We start from the raw sequence: 22247 nt of genomic DNA on the forward strand, positions 1-22247 counted from the left end.
ATATTTGTAAATCCAGTCCATTATTACGATGCATACTACCTCTTCTATCACTTCTTCTACTTGTTATTTTTTACTTGACTCTTTTCATTGATATTATTGATTCATGTTCTGCATTGTTGAGGGAGCTGGCACATTTTATACCTGCTGTAAACTGTGTATGTGGCATACATTTAGTTTTTATTTTTATTTTTATTTATTGACCTGTGATTCACTTGTCACTTAGCTGTGTCCATCATGGCCTTAGAGGGCAAGGGTCAGCGGGTCATTGTGACTGGATATTTTCTCTGCTCAGTCAAGAGTCTTGAGCTTAGTTTAGGCCTCTGCTATTACAGCACAGGGCTGAATAGACCTTGGCGGATTAATGGTGGGTTGCATTACTGGGTGTTGATGATGACGTGAGATCAACTGATCTTGAATGTTTATAAAATAGAAAATGAATAGGACTATGATTCTAAGAAAATAGTCATTCTCTGCTTGAGAGTAGGTAAAATGCTACGCTTTGTGGGCCAAGCTGTTTTTATTTCTTGTATGCACACTAATATGAATGTATCACGGATCTCGCTCTCTAGTGATGATGGGGTTTTATATTCACCATAAAATGTCCATCAGTGATGGCAAATGGAACATAAACTGTAGTACCTTCACTTGCTGAAAAGCTTTGAGAAAATAAATGACTCCAGTAGGTAAACGATTCCAGTAGGTCTACCTTGGCTTATTTTCAATATCTGTCCCCAGATATGCCAAGCTACCTGGGTATGGCAGGAGAAATGTACACAAAGGTAGAACAAACTGAGCACCGCTCTGATAGGCCTGTCACAACAAATGGGCCTGATGCAGATGTATGTCAAATCATGCCTCTGGTTGCATTATCATTCATCATCCTGAGTCTCCTCATACCTCAATCTGTGTGCATAGCTAGGCTATACAGAAATACCACAGAATTTCACTCTTATCAAGTTGTATTTGTCTGTTTGATTGCGGTTAGGCTATTTTCCACATACCCACTCATGATATTAGATAGTGGGGAAACACTGGAAATCATGTCACTAGAAATCGTGTTTACTTGAGCTGAATGTGCAGAAAAATAATTAACATCTATTGCCCTAATTTTAGAAATGTAACATAAAAAAAGACAAGCATCATGGTGATAACCACTGTGACAAACTTGTATGCATTTTCTTTTTTTTTCAAAATAGTTTTAGTTTCTGCTACATTTTGGTATCTTTTTCTGTAAAAAACTGCAAATCATAAACTCAACCCCTAAAACATGAACAGTATTGGTGGGCTGCTGTTTTCCATGCAGTATTTAATTACACTTGTTCTACTGTTTGGTTCCTCTAGCAGGCTTACTTTCTGTTGGGTGGTGGCATATTTACAGTGGGGCATGAATATAGGCTACGCGTAAATTAAATGGATATCAAAAGAGTGCATTATCAACGATAATATTTATTAGGAGTTGTGCTAATTTCGACCAGAAATGTACTCGCGTAAAATCGTGCATTTGTTGTGCCACGCACAATCTGTCATGCCTGAAGGTCATTTCGGATTTAGTCGGAACTCTCATCTCACGCATATTTAAAAATATATATATATATATATTGTCTGATATAGCTTACTGCGTATCACCGGTCACATAAATAATCATATTGTTGTGAGATTCCTTTGTTGTGTGAAAGAAGCGGTAATTATCCGTCAGTTGGATGACCATGGACCCCTGTTCTGTCCTCACCTGGCGGCCCCCAGCGAACAGACAGTCGGTGAGTGGCGCAGGTTCGGCGACCACTGGCCCCACATCAAGGCGAAGCGCTGCGAGGATAAACACAGCTGGGTCGACCTAACGGAAGAGTCCTGGGTCTCAGTGTCCTCGGCTTCCTGATGGGCCACTTGTCATTACGCCCAGCCGGGGTTCAGCTCACGCGAAGAGAGACTCAATTCTCCTGACTGCTACGTCCTGTCCAGGTCACACAGGAACAAACCAGGAATATGGGGGTGTAGGGGAATGGGTACTTATGTGTTTTTCAAATGCAAAAAAAAACGTTAATGTGTATAATACATATAATAATGTCATTATTGTTGGTATTATTGGTCAGATGTTGTAACATTTGTTTCTATATTGAACAGTCGGCCTAGGTAAACTTTTCGTGACTTTCTTTGCTTTCAAATGTCTCCATAATCGAACTTTTATCGTTGAATTCATGTAGATCTTTCAATGTAAATGTTAGAATTATGTATAGGCCTACTTTACATTATTAGTTATCGAATAATGTTTTCAAATTATATTATTTTGTAGAAATGTAATGTTAGACATAAAAACTTCGAATCGAAAGTAGCTTATTGTTTTTCCAATGCTCATTTGATAATCAGTTTATCCATGTGTTGAAATGTAGGCTATATCTTACTTTTGTTAAAAGGATGGAAATGTGTCGTCCTAGTTCTTCTAACCTATACGGTAAAATGATATCGTCAGTCTTTGGGGAAAAACAATTATTCGCCTCAAAGGAGAGCAGTTCCTAGGAGAAACACATATTCCATGTATTCCTGAATGCCATATGTTCATGCCTCTGTTTTTGGTTTTAGTAGCCTACCCTAAACAGAAATTATACGATCAATTGGTCGCCGGTAAAATGAGTGGAAACATTATTTAACCTTTGATACCTTCACAAGTCATTACATGCAGGGGTCAACCTCAACCTGCACGCGGGCGTCCTTTTCCTCTACCTTGGGACCCTTCCGCAGCTGCATGCGTTTGAAGAGAAAAATGCAAAGGCCTAATTGAAATGAATAATGACGTTTCCTATTGTATCATGCCATTCTCGACTCCCAGATCCCCAAACAACATGATGTTTTAGCAGGAATTATCCTTGACGTCGAGTCATCCCTCGTAGGACTTCAAATATTGACAGCTCTGCACGGAATGACAATTTCTGTTTTCAGATGTTTACCCTTTTTAGCTAAAAATATCTCACGACTGTCGCATTTAATGTGAGGAGTTATATCCTTTGAGGGGAAATGTTTTTAGTGTTTTCTTCTTGTCTGTGTGGAAGAGATGAGGGGGTCTTTTTCTGGGAAGTCAAGTGGTTGGTTGTGACCATGGTCATTATAAAGCCGTTCCTGCTCTTGATATTGTAGATGCTTGTAAGGTAATATTTTTGTGGGTGATTATATTTGTCATATTGGCTATTTCACACATGTACAACACGTTTGTATGCATGTGTGAATTGGAAATGTTTTTTGTTGCATATCCTGACTACCTGAAACACCCTCATAGAGTGGGATCACAGCCAGGGTCTGCCATTATCAACGGCGATCCTGGAGCAATTAGGGTTAAAGGCAGGATACCCTGCGTTGACCGGGAATCGAACCTTGGTCAATAATACGTTTGAATCCTTAGGGCAGTATTTTGTTTTCTCATAATTTAATTGTTGCAATGGCACAAATTGACTTATATCTTTGTCTGCACCAATTGACAAATCTGTCAGCAAAACTATTTTGTTTTATAGCCTACTCATTTAAAAAACAAAATATTTTGATAAATAAAAATATAAAATGTTTTAAAAAATACTAATAGGTTGCTGAAAACCCCCCACCTACAAACAGCATATACACAGGAAAAATAGTTAGATTTTGTTTCAGAAAAATAAATAAGGTTTGATTTAATAGAATGGGATGGATAGAATGTATTGATTGAGTATCAGATGTTGTTGCTATTGGCAGATTATTTACTAGGTTGCTCAATAGCATGCCCAGTTGTAAGGGGAAAGAAATCTGTTCATGCTATTCAGTTATTTGCCTACACACACACAATTAATGTGTTTGGCCTTTCCATGTGTGTGTTTACTTTTTGAAGTATGATCCTAGAGATCTGCCAAATTACTGTGCAACTATGTGTGTGTTTAGCTTGATTCCTCTATGCAACACACCATTTCATAATTCTGTAGCTCCAGGTGTGGATGCTGACATTTGAACTGTAGCATATCAGTGCACAACCTAATGTTTAGACAGGTTCTAGTCCTCTTTCTCACATATACACTGACTTAACACTATCAACCAACTGGGTAAATGCGGCTTGAGAAAACAGAACAATGCAATCAATGAGGCAAGGTCTTTCCTGGCCCTATGATAGCACACAGGGATTTGAATGGAGAACTGGGAGAAAGATGCTTTATGAATTAAAAGTAAAGAATTTCATATTTATTTTACAGTTACAGAACAGTCATTCTGCTTCTTTATAGACTTGGAATTGTTGCAAGTCAGTGCCATGGTACAATCTTCTCAGGGCGGGATCTCAAGATGGTTAAAAAATATTTTTTTCTTCTAAAAAACAATTAGGTGTTTCAACACCTATCCAATGAGCTCAACATGCAAATGTCTGGTCTATCTATGGAAGCTTGATTGACTATATAACATATGGCTTTTCTGAAAGCAAAAATGACAAAAAGTGCATCCAACACAAAAAAAAGAATCAATTCCAGTCCGAATATAATGCATCATCCATGTTTTAAGAGAAGGCCCTGGTAAGCTGTTTCCTCTGTAAGCTGACTCACTGTCTGCGCCGCTGTACCACGCAGGCAAAAAGGTGCCCTCATGTAGAGCTATTGCTGTCAAAGTTCAGAGGTCAAGACAGACCCCTGCTCGGTCTCAGAGGGCCAGTCTGTACTTCCTGCCAAGATACGTTTCCCTTAAATAAATACGGTAGTTTTTGTCTCTCTGAGGGAATGGGGTATCCAGCAACCGGGTGTGCCGCACAACCTCCCAACCTTCTAACCTCCTGACGTTGCATCAGCCATGAAGACAGAGTTGTGTTGTTGTCCCTCCACTCCTGTGTGTTTCCATTTCCACAGCACTAGCTAGCTAGTAGCCGAAGCCCAGGTGTGTGGGCCGTGGCTGCCGGCTACAGCTATACAGTCATTATCTGGGACCGTAGTCATAGTTAGCGGGGGCACTAGTTGTGGAGTACATGTTAGCTGTGGCTGGGTTCATGTGGTGGTGGTACGTGTGTCCTCTGATGCCGGGTATGGGGTAGGGTGAAGGCCGGGTCTTAGCCCCCAGGTAGTGTTCGTAGGATGTGGGGTACTTGTAGGGGTGGTGGTGCAGGGTGTCTTGGGCCAGTGGGTGGCCGTCCGGGATACGCAGGTCGTGGGGAGGGCTTGGCCGGCCACTGGTGAGGGGGACGGCGTGGAGGCCTCCTTGGACGGGGAGGGCAGGGCTGAGGACACGTGACATTAGCTGGTGGGCGGGGTCAGCGTGTATCGGCGTGCCATTGGGGTCCCGGTCGTAGTCCCGCCTATTGTCCTCTAAAGTCAACAACAAACAAAAGCAGACAGTCAGAGATAGGCTTACTGTAAAGTAGGCATATTAGCCAAGCATTAGCATAACAAAGGCATTTTTATAATTGTGCAATCTACATTGTGAAAGCTACATTTACTGTAGGTGATCTCTGTTCAATATTTCATATGGATATTAACTTATGAAAGATAACATTTACTCGTATTTCAGTTATAGCATTGCTAAATTGAGATTAAATGTGTACTTTGTTCTAAAATATAACAATTCCTGGATTCAATAACTCTCTCAGTGAAAGTAATGAACTATATTCCTCATCTGAGACAAAGGAAGGGCTACAGACCTTTCTCTGAGCCGTTCTGAAGTGGGGGAGAAGACATTGGATTCCTTGTTCTGGCAAAGGCACTCATAATTGGCAGAGAGCCTGGCCTATGATTCCTGGGCCTGGAGCAGAGAGAATGGATTTAGTTACACTGACTGTACCTACTCTTTTAATGTGTGTCAGAAATACCAATATCTTAACTATGTAATAAGGTAGAGAAGGCAGATAACAGAGCCACAAGACATAACATGAGTAAATTACATTTACATATGTTTGTGTCACATTTGCTGTAAATAGGCTATTACATATTTCTTATTCACTGGTTCCATTCAGACAATTTGATGCACTTTTGTAAAAATGTATCCAGTTAATTGTCGTTGATGAATGGAGTAAATTGAGTTTCAAAGTGTGTGTTCTCTCACCAGTCCTCTGGATCACAGTCCCTGAAGCCTTTTGCGAAAGGATTACTGGCGATTTTTAGCTGCGTTATCTACAAGGAAAAGGACAAAGTCAAGTAAACATTCATGTCAAAGTGGAAAGTCCAATAGAACAACACATCATTACGTGACATATACACGATTGTTCCAGGCTTTTGGGTTTAGGCTATGATTAAACACGTGAACGTGTAATATTCATGAAATACATAGTAGCCTAGGCCTCCTATACTCGAAACGAAAAAAATAGAGTGGAACGTATCTCTGACTATGGCGAGATAGATCTACTAACTAGTGAGGCTCAAAGCATTTACCGTTACGTTGACTTAAAGAACGACACTATAGCGACCCCTTTCTCATTTTATCGAAACATAGTTTATGCCAATATATTATAACCACATTTAACATTTAAGTCATTTAGCAGACGCTCTTATCCAGAGCGACTTACAAATTGGTGCATTCACCTTATGACCAACATGAAGGTAGGCATTTATCAACAAACAAACGGAAAACGTAGTTTTGATAATTGCCTACAGTTTAACACGTTTTGTGACCTTGACACTGAAATGAAATGCCAGCTGAACGTGTCATTTTTAATAATTGATGAGACCAATAGTTTTGCACATCCGTGAATGAAGTTATGTGGTCATGAATGTCCGGAATGAGTTGATCAACAAACTTAAAGCCCCTCGGTGCGCGTTGGAGACCCGTTAGAGACCGAGAGGTCAAACAGATAACACAGAGCAGGAAGGACCGAGGAAAAAAAGAGAGTAACTGGACAGCTGTGCAGGGGCATCAGTGCACCTTTCAGGCGCAAAAATATCATGTGAACGAATTATGTTCAGCTATTTGATACAAGAAAAACATTTGTTTAAAGTACACGGGATCAAAGCAAGAATTAGTTGCTCCATAAAAGGAATGATGCAACGTCAAATAGCTCTTTTTACATTTCTTAAATTTGGTTTACATTTAAAGATGGTTCGTTTAATCCATAATGTGTTTCACATAAATGTAGATTTTTTTTTGGGGGGGGGGGGGGGTTATGTAGCCTAATTTTGTCATAGTGCATTAAAGTCGGGTTTACTAGCAGTAGGCCTACATGGTGTTCATTTGTGCCCTGTTGGAAATATGTAATAGTCAAATCATGCACACATTAATTAAAACATCTAGGATTCGTTTGTCAATCGAATGATTTTTCATGCAAATTATTAGGCTATTACTTACTAGGCGAATACTATGAGTTTTACTTCATTATTATGAATAGAGGCAAACAGGCTGGGTCCACGTATATCGTGCTGTTTAATGCCTTCCGTTTTAGAGTTTGCCTTATTCAGTTACACTTCTTAAATAGCCCCATGGTGCAAAAACACTGCATAAAGTTCGTGAGTTTGTGAAAACACAAAAACACACTACAACAAGCATCCGTTATCATGCTGTGATTTGATCATATAGGCCTAATGTGTGTTATTATATCTGCATAGCATGTAAAGTGAGCTATCCTTACCCTGTGGTTCTGGTACGCTGTGACCGCCGTGAACCGTGTTTCCTCAAAAACAAAGGTCTTATAATTCTCCTCCGCATACTTCTCACTGTCTTTGCGTGGGTCCACGTAGACGACGTGGAATCTCGGCTGGTATCTGTGCATTGAGTTCAGAATGATCTGCAGCGGGAGCGGGGAAAATGTTAGGTCTAATGGAATAAAACTGACTTATAAAATTAACTCAAAAGCTCAATGGACATTTTGTCGATTGCGATGTCTCTAAAAAAATGTTTTCATAATCCTCTGATGGCTAATCAACGCAGGGGTTAGTTAATAAGCACAATTATCTTGAAAGTCAACACATTTTACGCACGATGAAATTGATCAAATCATTAAAATTATGATTAACATTATGTAAAATCAATCAGATCTATTCATCAGGAATGAGTAACCTGGAAAAAAAAACTATATGTGTAGGAAAATAAATTTGAAAAAAGTAACTCTGTCCGTGGAAACATTTTGGCACACAAGACAAAACGAATGTGCAGGTGCTTTATAAATATTAGACTCTCTTTCAAGTCATTTGAAAGCAATGGCAAGCAGTGCAAATAAATACTTATTTTGTAAACTAAGGTCTTCGTTACAATACTTACATGTCCATTGTCATCCAGTAAATTGTTAGTCAGTTTTAGTTTATCGAATGAGACTATCTGCTTCATCCACTGTGCGCCCTTGGCGGGAGAGTCGGGGTGGTAATGAACTCTCCCGGGAGTAGCAGGGTCAGCTTTACCCGCCACCAGCCAGGAGGAGCTGTGAAAAGCATACCTAAGACAGGAAGAAAGGAGCAACATTTTAATTGAGGTTTCATAGACCTACATTCTGTTTTTCAATTGAATTCCTTGTCTCGGGCCTATACTTTGAGTTGGATACATGCTCATTGGAACATATGCCATAGCCTATACATTCACTGCAGCGAAAGTAGACTGGCACAAAATATCTTCCAAGAAAAGTATAGATTTGTATCTTGTTCATTTGGTAAATAAAATGTACCTGTATCGTTTGTCGTCGACTGGTAGGAAATCCATTAGCAGCATGTAGTCTGCCATAGGATCCATTCCAAATATTTTCACTTGAAATGTTGGAAACATTCGCCTGACAGAAGAAAACACATGAAACGTTTACATCGGTTTTCTTTGACTTGGCTCTAGCATTGTCTATGGGTTCATCTGCAAATGTTTGTCACTGGGGTTTGCTTGCGTGGGATTTGGGAGATTGTGGCACATCCCCGTCAGAAAATAAATTATATGTTGTGATATACTTCGCGATATTATTTTAGATTACACCATTTAGCCTTTTTTCTTTTTTCAACAGTCGAAAACTTTATCTCACCCGCAGCCAGGATTGTTATAGGGTATGCATTTTGCATTAGGCCTATATGTTGTTGCTGAAGGCCTCATGTTATAACGCCTTCCAAGGAAGAAGGAGGCCCAGGATTTTCGTTTTTTTGTATGAAGTGATTCAATGCATGAATAAACAATGTTAGAGTATGGTTACATTTTTGCAAATTACGCTGAGCTTTATTTAACACTGTACAGTGGTTTGCGAAAGTATTCACCCCCTTCACATTTTTCCTATTTTGTTGCCAATACTTTGTAGAGCCACCTTTTGTAGCAATTACAGCTGCAAGTTTCTTGGGGTATGTCTCTATAAGATAGGCACATCTAGCCACTGGGATTTTTGCCCATTCTTCAAAGAAAAACTGCTCCAGCTCCTTCAAGTTGGATGGGTTCCACTGGTGTACAGCAATCTTTAAGTCATACCACATATTCTCAATTGGATTGAGGTCTGGGCTTTGACTAAGCCATTCCAAGACATTTAACTGTTTCCCCTTAAACCACTCAAGTGGTGCTTTAGCAGTATGCTTAAGGTCATTGTCCTGCTGGAAGGTGAACCTCCATCCCAGTCTCAAATCTCTGGAACACTGAAACAGGTTTCCCTTAAGAATTTCCCTGTATTTATCACCATGCATCATTCCTTCAATTCCGACCAGTTTCCCAGTCCCTTCCAATGAAAAACATCCCCACAGCATGATGCTATCACCACCATGCTTCACTGTGGGGATGGTGTTCTCGGGGTGAAGTGAGGTGTTGGGTTTGCACAAGACAACTGTGTTTTCCTTGATGGCCAAAAAGCTACATTTCTGTCTCATCTGACCAGAGTACCTTCTTCCATATGTCTGGGGAGTCTCCCACATGCCTTTTGGCAAACACCAAACCTGTTTGCTTATTTTTTTCTTTAAGCAATGGATTTTTTTCTGGACACTCTTCCGTAAAACCCAGCTCTGTGGAGTGTACGGCTTAGTGGTCCTATGGATAGATACTCCAATCTCCGCTGTGGAGCTTAGCAGCTCCTTCAGGGTTATCTTTGGTGTCTTTGTTGTCTCTCTGATTAACGCCCTTCTTGACTGATCTGTGAGTTTTGGTGGGCGGCCTTTTCCTTATTTTTATTTATTTATTTTACCTTTATTTAACTAGGCAAGTCAGTTAAGAACAAATTCTTATTTTCAATGACGGCCTAGGAATAGTGGATTAACTGCCTGTTCAGGGGCAGAACGACAGATTTGTACCTTGTCAGCTCGGGGGTTTGAACTTGCAACCTTCCGGTTACTAGTCCAACGCTCTAACCACTAGTTGTTGTGGTGCCATATTCTTTACATTTTTAAATAATGGATTCAATGGTGCTCCGTGGGACGTTTCTGATATGTTTTATAATCCAACCCTGATCTGTACCTCTCCACAACTTTGTCCCTGACCTGTTTTGAGAGCTCCTTGGTCTTCATGGTGCCGATTGCATGGTGGTGCCCCTTGCTTGGTGGTGTTGTAGACTCTGGGGCCTTTCAGAACAGGTGTATATATAGTGAGATCATGTGACATATCATGTGATCATAGTTAACTAATTATGTGACTTCTGAAGGTAATTGGTTGCACCAGATCTTATTTAGGGGCTTCATAGCAAAGGGGTTGAATACATTGAAAACGCACCAGTTTTACGTTTTTTTAGTTTCACTTCACCAATTTGGACTATTTTATGTCCGTTACATGAAATCCCCCCCAAAATCCATTTAAATGACAGGTTGTAATGCAACAAAATAGTAAAAACGCCAAGGGGGGTGAATACTTTTGCAAGTCATTTGCATTTCTCTTGCATTTCTCTTCTGCCCTTTGATGAATTCTAACCACACACACACGTTGTTGCATCAAGGGACAATTATTTTCCTTCACCCTATCTTTCATAAATTGGCCTACTCTCTCTTTCTCTCTCCCCTCATGCACACACATGCAGACGGGGTGGGGTGTCTCATATACCTTAAAACGTTTTATTGTATGTGAAGTAATCCGCCAAACCAGTGAAAGTGATCCTAAAATACTTGCTCAATTAACGTCAGTGTCTATTCAATGCTGCAGTTGTGGATAGGTGAGGCTAAAGTAGCTTTTAAAGTGCTCTCCCTCAGATCCTGTGTTGCTCAGTGTCTCTGGAATGACAGATGTTGTTCTGCTGTCACCCTATAACACAGAGCAGGTCAACTGAGCATTCGTAAATGCCATTTCTTACATCTTTTACATCAAATCCTAAAATAAATATTGAATAATAAACGCAGTAATTCGTAGTATGGCAAGTGGGCCCAAATAGTCCAGTAACAATTGCCTACGACATTGCATAAATAATGACTATGGTCATATAGCCAAATTCACCAATATGTTTTTTTGACTGCTATTCATATTTATGCTATCAAATGCTATCAAATATTGTTTTATTGCTCCGTTGCCTACGAGACAGCATGTAAATATCAAGGTTATATTATGAGAGAAAGAAATAGGCATAGGCCTGTAATTTTACTAATACCTGGATTGTTTACAGTAGCAAGTTATTTTAATGCAAAACTTTCTAGCTTTTGAAAAGCGCAAAATGTTGCATTTTGATAGGGTATTAAAAGGAAAGGGGTGCATAACCGTAACAGTCGAATAAATTAGTTATAACTCAAAAGTTGGATATGCGTCAAAATCTTCATGATTGATGTATTGTAACAGGCCAGGTTACTCATTCCTGTCGATTTGGAAATATTTGGTTGTTTTCGCTGCATAACATTTAGAAGTTGTTCATTTGCAGGTTTAGAAGAAGTAACTGCTAAATGCTCACTTTTGTTCATTAAACTGATAGCATAGCTAGCATACAGAAATCGGTGGTGGTAGTCAGTCGTTTGAACTGTAATACAGTTGATTGGTGATGATGGGTTTGGCATCCATACAAGCATTACTACCTCGAATTACATTGACATCTTTACCGCATCTATGCCATTGCCCGAAAAATGCGAATTCTGGAACGTTCTTTATAGTTCTCTATCTGTTTTAACAATCTCATGTATTGTCCCCTACATGCCTTAGTTTGGTGTTATTACTCTGTATAAGATAGGAAAGCACAAGTTTAACCTTTGTGGGGTGGGCCTTTATGTCAAGGAAAGCATGACTCACACAGGGGAAACAGAAGGGCCTTTACGCATACAATTATCCCCTAAAAACGCACGCGTAACTTGTATCAACGCCCTTTCGAATATCATAATTTTATTCAGTCAGAAATAATAAGCTTTCTCTGCCCACACGTGTAGGCCGTTTAAAATGTTTGCTGTGAAATAGCCTACCCTTCATTGTATCCACTACTCCAAATTAAATAAAAATGCTTAATTTCAGAGAATGTTTAACATAAAAACTGCAGGCACAATATTTGATTCGGTTACAGTCTGACTAGAAATGATATTTAACACAACAGTATATTCATTTAATAGGCCTAGTTTTTGAGTGAATATTTTATCTAAATATTACAGTAAAATGAGCTAAGAGATGTTTTCAATAGGTCGATAAGCTTGTATATTGCTGCGTAATTTCCATTGCAACATAACACCAACATCAATTTGTAATTGAGTAAATACACACCAACTTTAAATATCTTCTCCCAACGTATCTCATGATTTAGGCCTACTTTTTTTTGCGTGTGTAAGCTCTCATGGCATACATTTGAAATAGGAAACTAAATATTTGTTCATAACATGAGCTTATATCTGGAAGCCCAATGCACCCTAACCCAGTGAAGCTTGCGTGTCTCATGGTGTGACTTCCACTCACCTTCCAGCCTTAGTAACGATCATCTCCGTTCCCAGGTGATTAAATTCATCCCATAAAGCTTTCATCTCCAACTGAACGTTAATGTTGGCCACCTTAGGGTTCTTTTTCACCAGAGACTTGCTGTTTGGTGTGGAACTGGGGGACGACGAGGAACAGTTGGAAGACCCGGTGTCGCTCTGCTGGGCCTGTGCCGGGTTCGACCCCGAGTAGTTGTAGCTGTGTTGAGCGGCCGGGCATGGCTCAAAGTGGGTGTCATGTTGGCTGTAGGGGTCCCCGGGGGACGGAGAGAGATGGTAACTCCCCGGTGCGTTGAGGCTGCTTAGGCTGCTGGTCGTGAAGGCTGCAACATCGCAAAAATGGGACAGCTGCGTCAGCCACGGACTGGATATTGCTGAAATCATTCCAAAAGCTGGATTTTACTATATGCTTTGCACACAGAAAGCAGTTGTAGTCTTGAGTTATTTTTTTCAAAGTCAAACAGCCTTTATAGATTTTCGAATAGTTTTACAATAGTTTCCGTTTCGTGCGTCTATTAGTATTTTCTGCGTCCATTAATCCTCGCTGTTGCATCCAATGCTGAAATAAACTACAGCCTAAATCCTAAAATGCCAGTTGCCTTTAGTGAATTCGCTCGCAACGTTTCTCGCAAAAAGTTCAATAGCGAGGGAAAAAAACATTTAGAACTTTTATTTTGCTGCGTCCCTAATTATAATTCCCAATACTGACCAAAAATGTTTTTGTGGAGCTATATCCCTGTGCATACACGTAAATTGTTTTTTCGAGGGATTGTGTTCAAAAGTATTCCAGGCGGCCTCCGATCTGCTGCGCTACTGCGGTATGCTAGACTGCAATCCAGACTTCTTTCTTATCTCTCTACAGGGCCTCCCCTTCACGATAAAACCGGTTCTTATTTCTATTTAGATAAGGAACTGCAGGTAATGTGCCTTTCCTCGCCTTGGGACGAGACTGATTGACAGTGAAGTGCGCCCCTTTTAATGGGCTTTCCGGCACCCATTTACTTTTGGATAAGGGTATCGCCCACATCGTCCTCCTGTAACAATAGACGGGCTAGCTGGCACAGTGAAGGGACAACTTTTTTACGAGGTAAACAAACACGTATATGCATGAACAAACAAACGCAACATTATTTTGGGGTTAATGTATCTTGAATTATTATTATATGCCAAATGGAACTGGGATAAGGGACCCAATTCCACTGTGTTGGACATAGGCCTATTGTCAACTGTTTTTACCATTAATACGCACTGGTGACCCATGAACCCCCGCCCCTAAATTCTCATTCCTTATTTTCAAAATGTGTTATCGTTCTCTTCTCTGATGGCAGTAGCTTGTGTAAGAACTGAAATCACTATTTTGACAAGCTTCTGCAGTTCTGTAAAGATATCATTCGCTTATGAACACAGTTTTTTCCCCCGAAGTTATGATTCGTTTAAGTTATGAATAACTTCCTATTGTCATATGCACCATATTTTTTCGCGGAATATTCCTATAGTATATATATACTGGATCTGACTTTTCGGGAATATTTTTATATTAACTTACCTTTACATTGTAGCCTAGTCTAGCATCAACATTGTTTTATTGTTAGAGTTACACTAACTCAAACATCTGGATGCTCAATTTTAGTATATTGCCGGAACAAGATCACATCTGTATACAACAACAACATAAACAACAACAACAACACGAGATGAGCAACAAACAAACTTGAAGCAAGCAAATATTTACAATGTTATTGTCAAGACCGCGCTCGTACCTTCCATTTCTCTGGTGACAGTGCTGTAGTGCATTTTAAACGAAGTGTAACAGTTGTGCTGGTTTTGCTTGTCCAGGCCAGTGCGGTGTTTGTCAAATCTTGCGTTTCCTGCTTGCTCCGCAGCTGAAATCAGAGAGGCTATACTGAAAGCATTTGCTTTTGGAGAGAGGGGACCGCTGTCGTCCATAGGCGAGAAATCAGGTCGAGAAATCCGTCTCTCCTCTGCTTCCTTTACGCCCTATTCCAGAAAACAGAAGGCTAGACACAATGCGCAGGAACATACGCTGCAATAGTTTTACATTTCTCCTCTAACTTTCGTTGATATTCAGTGACCTTTTGGCGAAGTAGTTTAGGTAACTCCGCTGTTTTTAAGGCAAAGTATTTCCACTGAATCTTTTTGAAGATATGGTCAACATTTATAACTTTTCCATTGCACGAATTCAATTGATATGCCCAAACACGTCCACATGATTCAAAACCTCGTTCATCCGCAGAGAGCTCTTCCCTTCTCCCCCATTCGGCGGCTGGGTGATGTCATAAGAGCTCGCTCGTCTGCCTTGAGGAGAAGCTACCGCAGAGAGAATGTCAAAAGTGAGAGCTCCACGCCTCCCTTGCAGGGCTCTAAAAAAAGTGTACACGCTTTGACTGGATGTTTTATTTGAATAAGATCTGGTCAATCATGTGCCAAATTTGAATACACTTTGGGAAAAAAGTATAACGTCATTGCGGATGTCCGGTTTGAAAGTGCTGCAATTATACAGTAAATTATATTACTGGGTATTTTGGTTGTGCAATGATAGCGCGCGTAATTTCCAAATACCTTGGGCATGGGGCTGTTGTTATCCTGAGCTTCTTGGTCAAATGAACTAGGCATTGTTGTTGCGTCTATTCTTATGGAGTTTGGATTAATGTATTAATTTATGGTTATTTTGTTCCCATAATTTCCCAAATGTATGTATTGCCTAATTGGTGCAATGGCTGCACCACCCAATACAATATGACCTCACTTAATACCTGAATACTATTGATCTCACGATCAGACAATAGTTAGACATTTGTTTAACTCATATGGATTATAGCGTTTTATTTTTCGTAAACTAAATGATTGCCTATTTTTTGCCTGCCAATTGTAATCTCAACGCGTACAGCTATATTCCATCGTATGATAGTTAGTTTCTGGCTGGCTGGACATATTGGGTCTTGTAGTCAGTAAACAAAGTTCAGCGCAAGTGTTGCAGAATAAAGACTGGGGCTACTGCCCTGTGAGCCTGCTATAATGCAAGGAGAGCTGCCTCGTGCGCTTTGCTAGACACTTGACCTTTATCGTGCGTTTACAGTATCTCTTATCAGCTTATCAAGCTTCATAATTAATTAACAGTAACAAAAGTTTTGTTTGGTTGAGTTACTGCGATAGCAACCGGGATTGAGTCTAATTTACACTTGGGCTATTGAATAATGCTTTGCTGCAGCGGGCTAATGGGATAATTTAGTGAGCTGCACCGCTGTTGTCTTTGCAGATTAAACCTATTTGTTTTGGATGTTTTCTTAATGCAATCAAACATAAATAAACTACTGTGGTAATCTGTTGTTTTTAAGTTTAGAATTGTACATAATTATTTGGATCATTAATATAATTAACCTTTATCTTTAGCCAACATAATTAACTCATGCAATAACCTTGAAAAGGAACACATTTCTTTGACCTTAGCCAGCAATCCCTGATTATTTATCTTTCTTGACTTACTACAGCATCTAAGCAAAGGCTAAATACACTTAAGTCGTATGTTGTTATACAGTAGCATCTTAAAATGCTAAACCAAGTGTGATAGACAAATAGGTCCACATCATTTCTTGATAGGATATAAATCAAGGACATGTATTATCACTTTATTGCCATGTCGTCTATCGGCCTCAGTGTTCACTGTGCTGTTTTGATATTTCATGAAAATGCAAGACTAACATTGTTTTATTATCTTGAAGATTAAGTAACCCACCTAAAGAAAATGGCCATGCATTTTGTTATATTTTATCAGATGATGCCATTGATACCAGCTCACTTCATCATTGCCATGTCGGAAGCGTCCTTTCTTTGTAAATACTCAGGTGATAACAGACAAAATACAGAACCTGATCAAATAGGAAGACTATTTAGGAATTCGCTTGAAGGCCTTGGCGCACATGCGGGAGGCGACAGAAAACACGTATTCAACAAGATTTGCACGAATGAGCAATGAATTAGCAGACACATAACATTTCCTAAATAATGAGAGTAATGGTTTATACTCTCATGAAGTAATGTTTATTTTATTTTATATATACAGTATGTTCATTACTTAATGAATGGACAGCCTAAACATATTATGTTTCCTATTGTGTTTCCTGACATGAGTGTCTTATCTTCACCTATAAATACAATTATACATTTTAGACTAGCCTATAGCTAGGTAGGTATACGTTCACGTTGCAAATAAGATAAAATAGCAGTAGCTCAAATAATTGGTGGACATAGGCTATTGCCATATTGGCCATATTCGTAGTAATTTGAACGGCAATATTTCCTGACCATTTGAAGCCCATATCTTACATTTATTTAAAGCGTGGTGAGTTTGGTGGGACACTCCGCAGCGCTGGTAAAGTTACCTGTTATGACTCTCGCTGGCTCCTCACCATGTTCAGTTGCCAAACGTTCTTGGACGTTTCAGATATAAATGCCATGAATAGAGCCGACGTGATTCCTTATTATACAACAGAGGCATATTTGTTATGCAAAGCATATTCCAAACTGAACGTTCCAAAACGTTGCGTCCTGCTGAACGCGCCCGAGGTGTGCCTGTTGCAACTTTGCATAGTTTACCGTGGTAGGTCTACCTCTGAAGTTTTTACGGTTCTTTTGCGCGCACTGAGAATCGTCCGGTCATAGTTACTAGTTTTAATGGTGCCTTTAACCTAGTTTATGCTTTGTCTCGGTTAATGTGTCTAAACATTTATTAAGCCTTTGTTTGTTTATTTGTGAATGAATTCAAAAGTGGTCATCTTAATAGATGGCCCTGGTTAGTTAGTGTGCATGATTTAGACGGTTAAAATCGTGTTCTCAGCATCCATCGTCAAAAGATACAGATATACATCGACAATTGCATGTCTTAGGCTACAGGGGCGGGATAGATCAGTTAGCCTGCAAATGATGGAAAACACAATGACTGTTTTTGTATTTATTTGTATCTTTTATATTTCAGTTAGGCCTATTTAAATGGACCATAACAGACAAGATTTATCTGTCGTTATTCCGATGTAGTCTATAAGTGTTAATGAGGCCCACTCAAACGTTAGCCCAGCAATAATGATGTGGAGGCCTAATTTAGAGTTATTGCCTGATTTAAAGTCAATTGTGTTTATTTTACGCAGTAGCTTAATGTAATGTATTTCGTCCTGCTGTATGTTAGTTAGCCGACTCGTCGAGAAATATTCGATAGGTTATTCCCTTATTTGGATGTTGACGCATCCGAAGAGGCCTCGGTGGATTTTGTCCAAATCCGGGACATCATCTCCATCAGTGACGCAGATATTCCGTCTAGATAAGGAGCAGCGAGCGGGGACAGCAGTGCCATTGACCTCCAAATGCAGGAAACCGGGGACAAAGGAAGTGCTGTTGAGCCAATGTATTTTACTCATCTCACTGTTTGTAGTTCTCTTGGTTTTTATGTTGTTTCAATAAGGAATGCCATAGGCCTATTATTGTTCACACGTTTCATCAAGAGTGTAACTATTAACATTTGAAATGCAATTTTGTGATCAATGTTCAACAGCTTTCATTGTCCTCCGTTTGCAATTGCCCCTTTAGACCTGTGCTTTTGAATATACAGTACCTTAATCCATAGATTACACGTTTTCATTCCTTCATCTTCTACTTTCTGCCCGACCAATGGCATGTTTTAAACCTAACCCATCACGCTAGCGAGATAGGTAGTGATGTCATTTTCTTATTTTTAAAGAAACGTTTTCACGTTAGTCTTATACTTCCATAAAGCGGAACACACTTTCATTAAGTAGCCTAGGTTAAATGGCCCGAAAACGTCGTGCATAATTCAATGTTTTAGGGGGTAACGCATGCATCAAGTTTACAGGCGCAATATTTGTAATTATTCTTTTTTAAATGTAACCTTTATTTAACTAGGAAAGTCATTTAAGAACAAATTCTTATTTACAGTGACGGCCTACGGGTGATCAGTGGGTTAACTGCCTTGTTCAGGGGCAGAACGCCAGATTTGTACTTTGTCATGTCGGGTTTTCGATCCAGCAAACTTTGGGTTACTGGCCCAACACTCTAACCACTTGGCTACCTGCCTGTGGCACCAGTGGACATCGGTGGTTTGTTTAACCTTTTAAAACATGTTTTTATCGTGCCCAATTATGTTTTACTAGGAATAATATGCACCTATGTACTTCTTTTGGGCACGTGATATTGTGTACTATATAGGCTTTTGAATGATTTGTGTTTTGCATATAGGCCTATATTTCTTTTGAACAGTTCGATTTGGAATATAGCGTACCCTTTTTGTAGACACTTGAAAGATGTATATTCACTGGGTTACATGTATTTATTTGATCAGTTCTCCGAACAGATAGCCTGTTTGTTGTTCATGAAGTGAATAAACCAGTGTCACACCATGGACGAAAAATCCTTTCAACATTTATTTATCTCTAGTCTTCCTACCTCATCACTTGCTACTATACTTCTCCCATGTACCTTATGTAACATGGTCTAGTGTCCTTTTGTGTTTCTTTATAGGATAGGCTATAACTTATGTTGTCTCCAGTAATATGTGTATACCACTGCGCGTTATGCGTGGCTTGCGCAATGAAATGTGTATAGCAAGCAATATTTCGTTTATCATTTCCTTTTACCCCTAGGAGGGATGTATAAGTCTCTGCAAAAAACAACATTTGTAGCCTGCCGTTGGGTTTTACGTTATTTGTATTAGATGTTAAACAATATACGAGTAGGCCTATAGCCTACAATATTATAATATGCATTACAAGTATATTATTGTTGTTGTTTAGAAGTGATTATTATAGCCTGTCTATTCATTCTTATTGTTGTTGTTTAGAAGTGATTATTATAGCCTGTCTATTCATTCTTATTGTTGTTGTTTAGAAGTGATTATTATAGCCTGTCTATTCATTCTTATTGTTGTTGTTTAGAAGTGATTATTATAGCCTGTCTATTCATTCTTATTGTTGTTGTTTAGAAGTGATTATTATAGCCTGTCTATTCATTCGTATTGCTGTTTGTTGACATCGTTGTGCATGTTGTTTTTCTCGCTGTCAAAAGTTTGAAGTTGCCTGTTGATATATTTGGTAAGTCTTGTGTGGTCCGCTACTCTGTGCTAAATATTCTTCTGTTGTGGTAACATGATAAATCGCAAAAACAAGAGCTCCAGCCCATGCCTCATTAAATAACTTGGGACACAGTATCTGTTTAGGCATGCTCTCTGTTATCTTTGTGTGCTATCAAACGTCTAGGTGCGAAGTGGATTTGGCTTAGACACTTCGGCATGCTTGCCTCAGTACAATAATACTCTATTGTATTTTTGGCCTAACTGGTCCATGTCTGTAAAAAAAAGAAAAATACAAAATCTCTAACACCCACGCGTAAGCCTTTAGTGGTTGATTTTTAGGATCGTGTTCTATAGAAATAAATTAATAATTTAATAATTTCTAACCGTAATACAGCTAGAATTTCTAACAGATATTTTCAATTTCTAGAAAACCCCCAAAGGTTCGATGTTAATTAGAACCTCAAATCAATTAACAAATTATACATTTTAGTGGTGTCCAAGGATCATAAAACAACAATTTTAACATTCATATAGCGTGACTGAAAGTGTTGGGACAGACCAGCACGCTTCATATATAAAATTCTATCCTATGTAAATATTGGTCTAAATCCTTGAATAAGACAGGGAGGAAGTCAGCTAGTTGACCGCTGACAGTTGACTTGCTGAATAGCTGCTGTCCAGTCTCTCCACGGACATTTGGAAGTAATAAACAGCCAATAGTGCACATATAACAAGTCTTATAAAATGCCATTTAGACCATTTCACTTGAAGAAATTATTGTCCGCCTCATTGATTAGCTTCCTAAGTGGCTGACTGTCTGCATTCGATTATATCCGCATGAGAGTATTTAATTTAGAGTTTTATTAACCAGCCATCAAAAAATTTAATTGGATAATGTTAAAGTTTTTTCAGTGATGAATATAGGCTAATAGCCTGTATTATTACAGTTATTTGATTTTCATTTACGTTAGTTCATAACTATTTATTCAGATTTCGATTCAGATACATCACATTAATAAATAACTAGCGGTCTAAACTGAGATTATATCGAATAATTAAAAATGACATGCATAATTAATAATATATTTTGTAATGTGCCGTTTCTATTGTGCATGTGGGGAGCTATGAATCATTTTCTATCACGATAATTATATTGATGCAACAAATTCATGTTGTCACATTGGATACCAAATTATAGTAAGCCCCATGCAACCTCTTATCAGAAAAATATTCATTTTACAAATGAACACGAATTCGATAAGGCAACTTAATGAACTAAATGTATAGAATAGATAGGCTAACCCCTGAATACCTAGGTTAACGTGCAGAAACAACGAGGCATAAAGAACTAGAGCAAATTGGTTTCAAGTCTTGTATCAGAATGCCGGCCCGGCCATCAGGTGTTTTTAAATCTAGGCCTACATATGGCGATGAACTTTCCAGCCTGAGACCACCCGATGACCAGCCACACAGGTGTTTGCTTCAGTGTAGACTCGTTAGGGATAATCGGGTTGAAAGGCACTTTGACTGCAGTGCACATTAACTTGCAGTATTTTCAATTCCTTGCAAGATGCAATTTATAGCCTACTTATGATCATAACTTTTTTTCTCCATTGGGTGAAGACAATATCGCATAGGCTATTTGTGATTGGTAAATTGTTGGACTTTTTGTGAGATTTAGATGACAATTGCATGTGACCGAATATGTGACCAAAGTTGAAGACATAAAATGAATAGCTCTTGGAAAATTTACAGTAAAACACGTTTCCTTTTTGGCTTGAAAATCTATCTTTCCTGTTTCAACCCTTTTTATTTTTGGTCATCTTTGAACACGGATATGGGCATAAAAACACAATGGACACGAACACAATGGACAGATCTCTGACCATCATCCCCCAGTGTCCATACCAGGGAAAATTCCAACACTGCAAAAACCTCGATTTTCTCACGCAAACAAATCTCAGCAGGATTTGGAACCAGTGATTGTTCATTTGTGGAGCGTGATGTGATTTATTATTTAGTAGCCTATATTGCTATTTACTTGGTAAGCTAATATTCATTCTAACTTTTGCAAATTGAGTTTGACTGTTCATATTTATTTTAATCACTTATATATGTTAATAGGTTTGACCAGTAGGTTGGAAAGAGAACGAGGTGCTTTGCACGTTTAGAACTGAGAATTGCCCAGAGGCCTTGATGAAAGAACCAAAGGATGCCAGCACATATTGCTAAAAACATCATATGGTGCACCTGAGAGGAAATTGAACTAAAATATGTGTTCTTGAATGTTGGGCATAATTTGTGCAGTTCATACAGGATATGTATAAAATACACACACATTGTCATATTAAGAGCTAATAATACATTGCCAGAGCAACTGAAAAGCTTAATCCCTGTCCGTACTCTCTCTCTGTCTGGGCTAAAGTCTGGGTTATTGT

General features: G+C 39.0%; 1 protein-coding gene across 2 annotated transcripts; it reads right to left on the reverse strand.

Annotated features, from left to right (window-relative positions):
• Positions 1-4147: 4147 nt before the first annotated feature.
• Positions 4148-15136, reverse strand: tbx1 (T-box transcription factor 1). Of its 2 annotated transcripts, none has more exons than XM_046351115.1 (8): positions 14474-15136; positions 12697-13036; positions 8570-8671; positions 8173-8344; positions 7544-7699; positions 6028-6095; positions 5627-5727; positions 4148-5294 (listed from the first exon to the last, which is right to left on the reverse strand). In XM_046351115.1, the coding sequence occupies exons 1-8, from the start codon at positions 14658-14660 to the stop codon at positions 4909-4911; spliced, it is 1512 nt and encodes a 503-aa protein (XP_046207071.1). In that variant the 5' UTR covers positions 14661-15136; the 3' UTR covers positions 4148-4908. The 2 variants fall into 2 exon arrangements, with proteins under 2 accessions (XP_046207071.1, XP_046207070.1); XM_046351114.1 differs by having other exon boundaries at positions 12697-13087; positions 14474-15135.
• Between the last annotated feature and the right edge of the window lie 7111 nt (positions 15137-22247).

The sequence above is a fragment of the Oncorhynchus gorbuscha genome, linkage group LG05, assembly GCF_021184085.1.
Source record: "Oncorhynchus gorbuscha isolate QuinsamMale2020 ecotype Even-year linkage group LG05, OgorEven_v1.0, whole genome shotgun sequence".
In the NCBI taxonomy this organism is placed as follows: domain Eukaryota; kingdom Metazoa; phylum Chordata; class Actinopteri; order Salmoniformes; family Salmonidae; genus Oncorhynchus; species Oncorhynchus gorbuscha.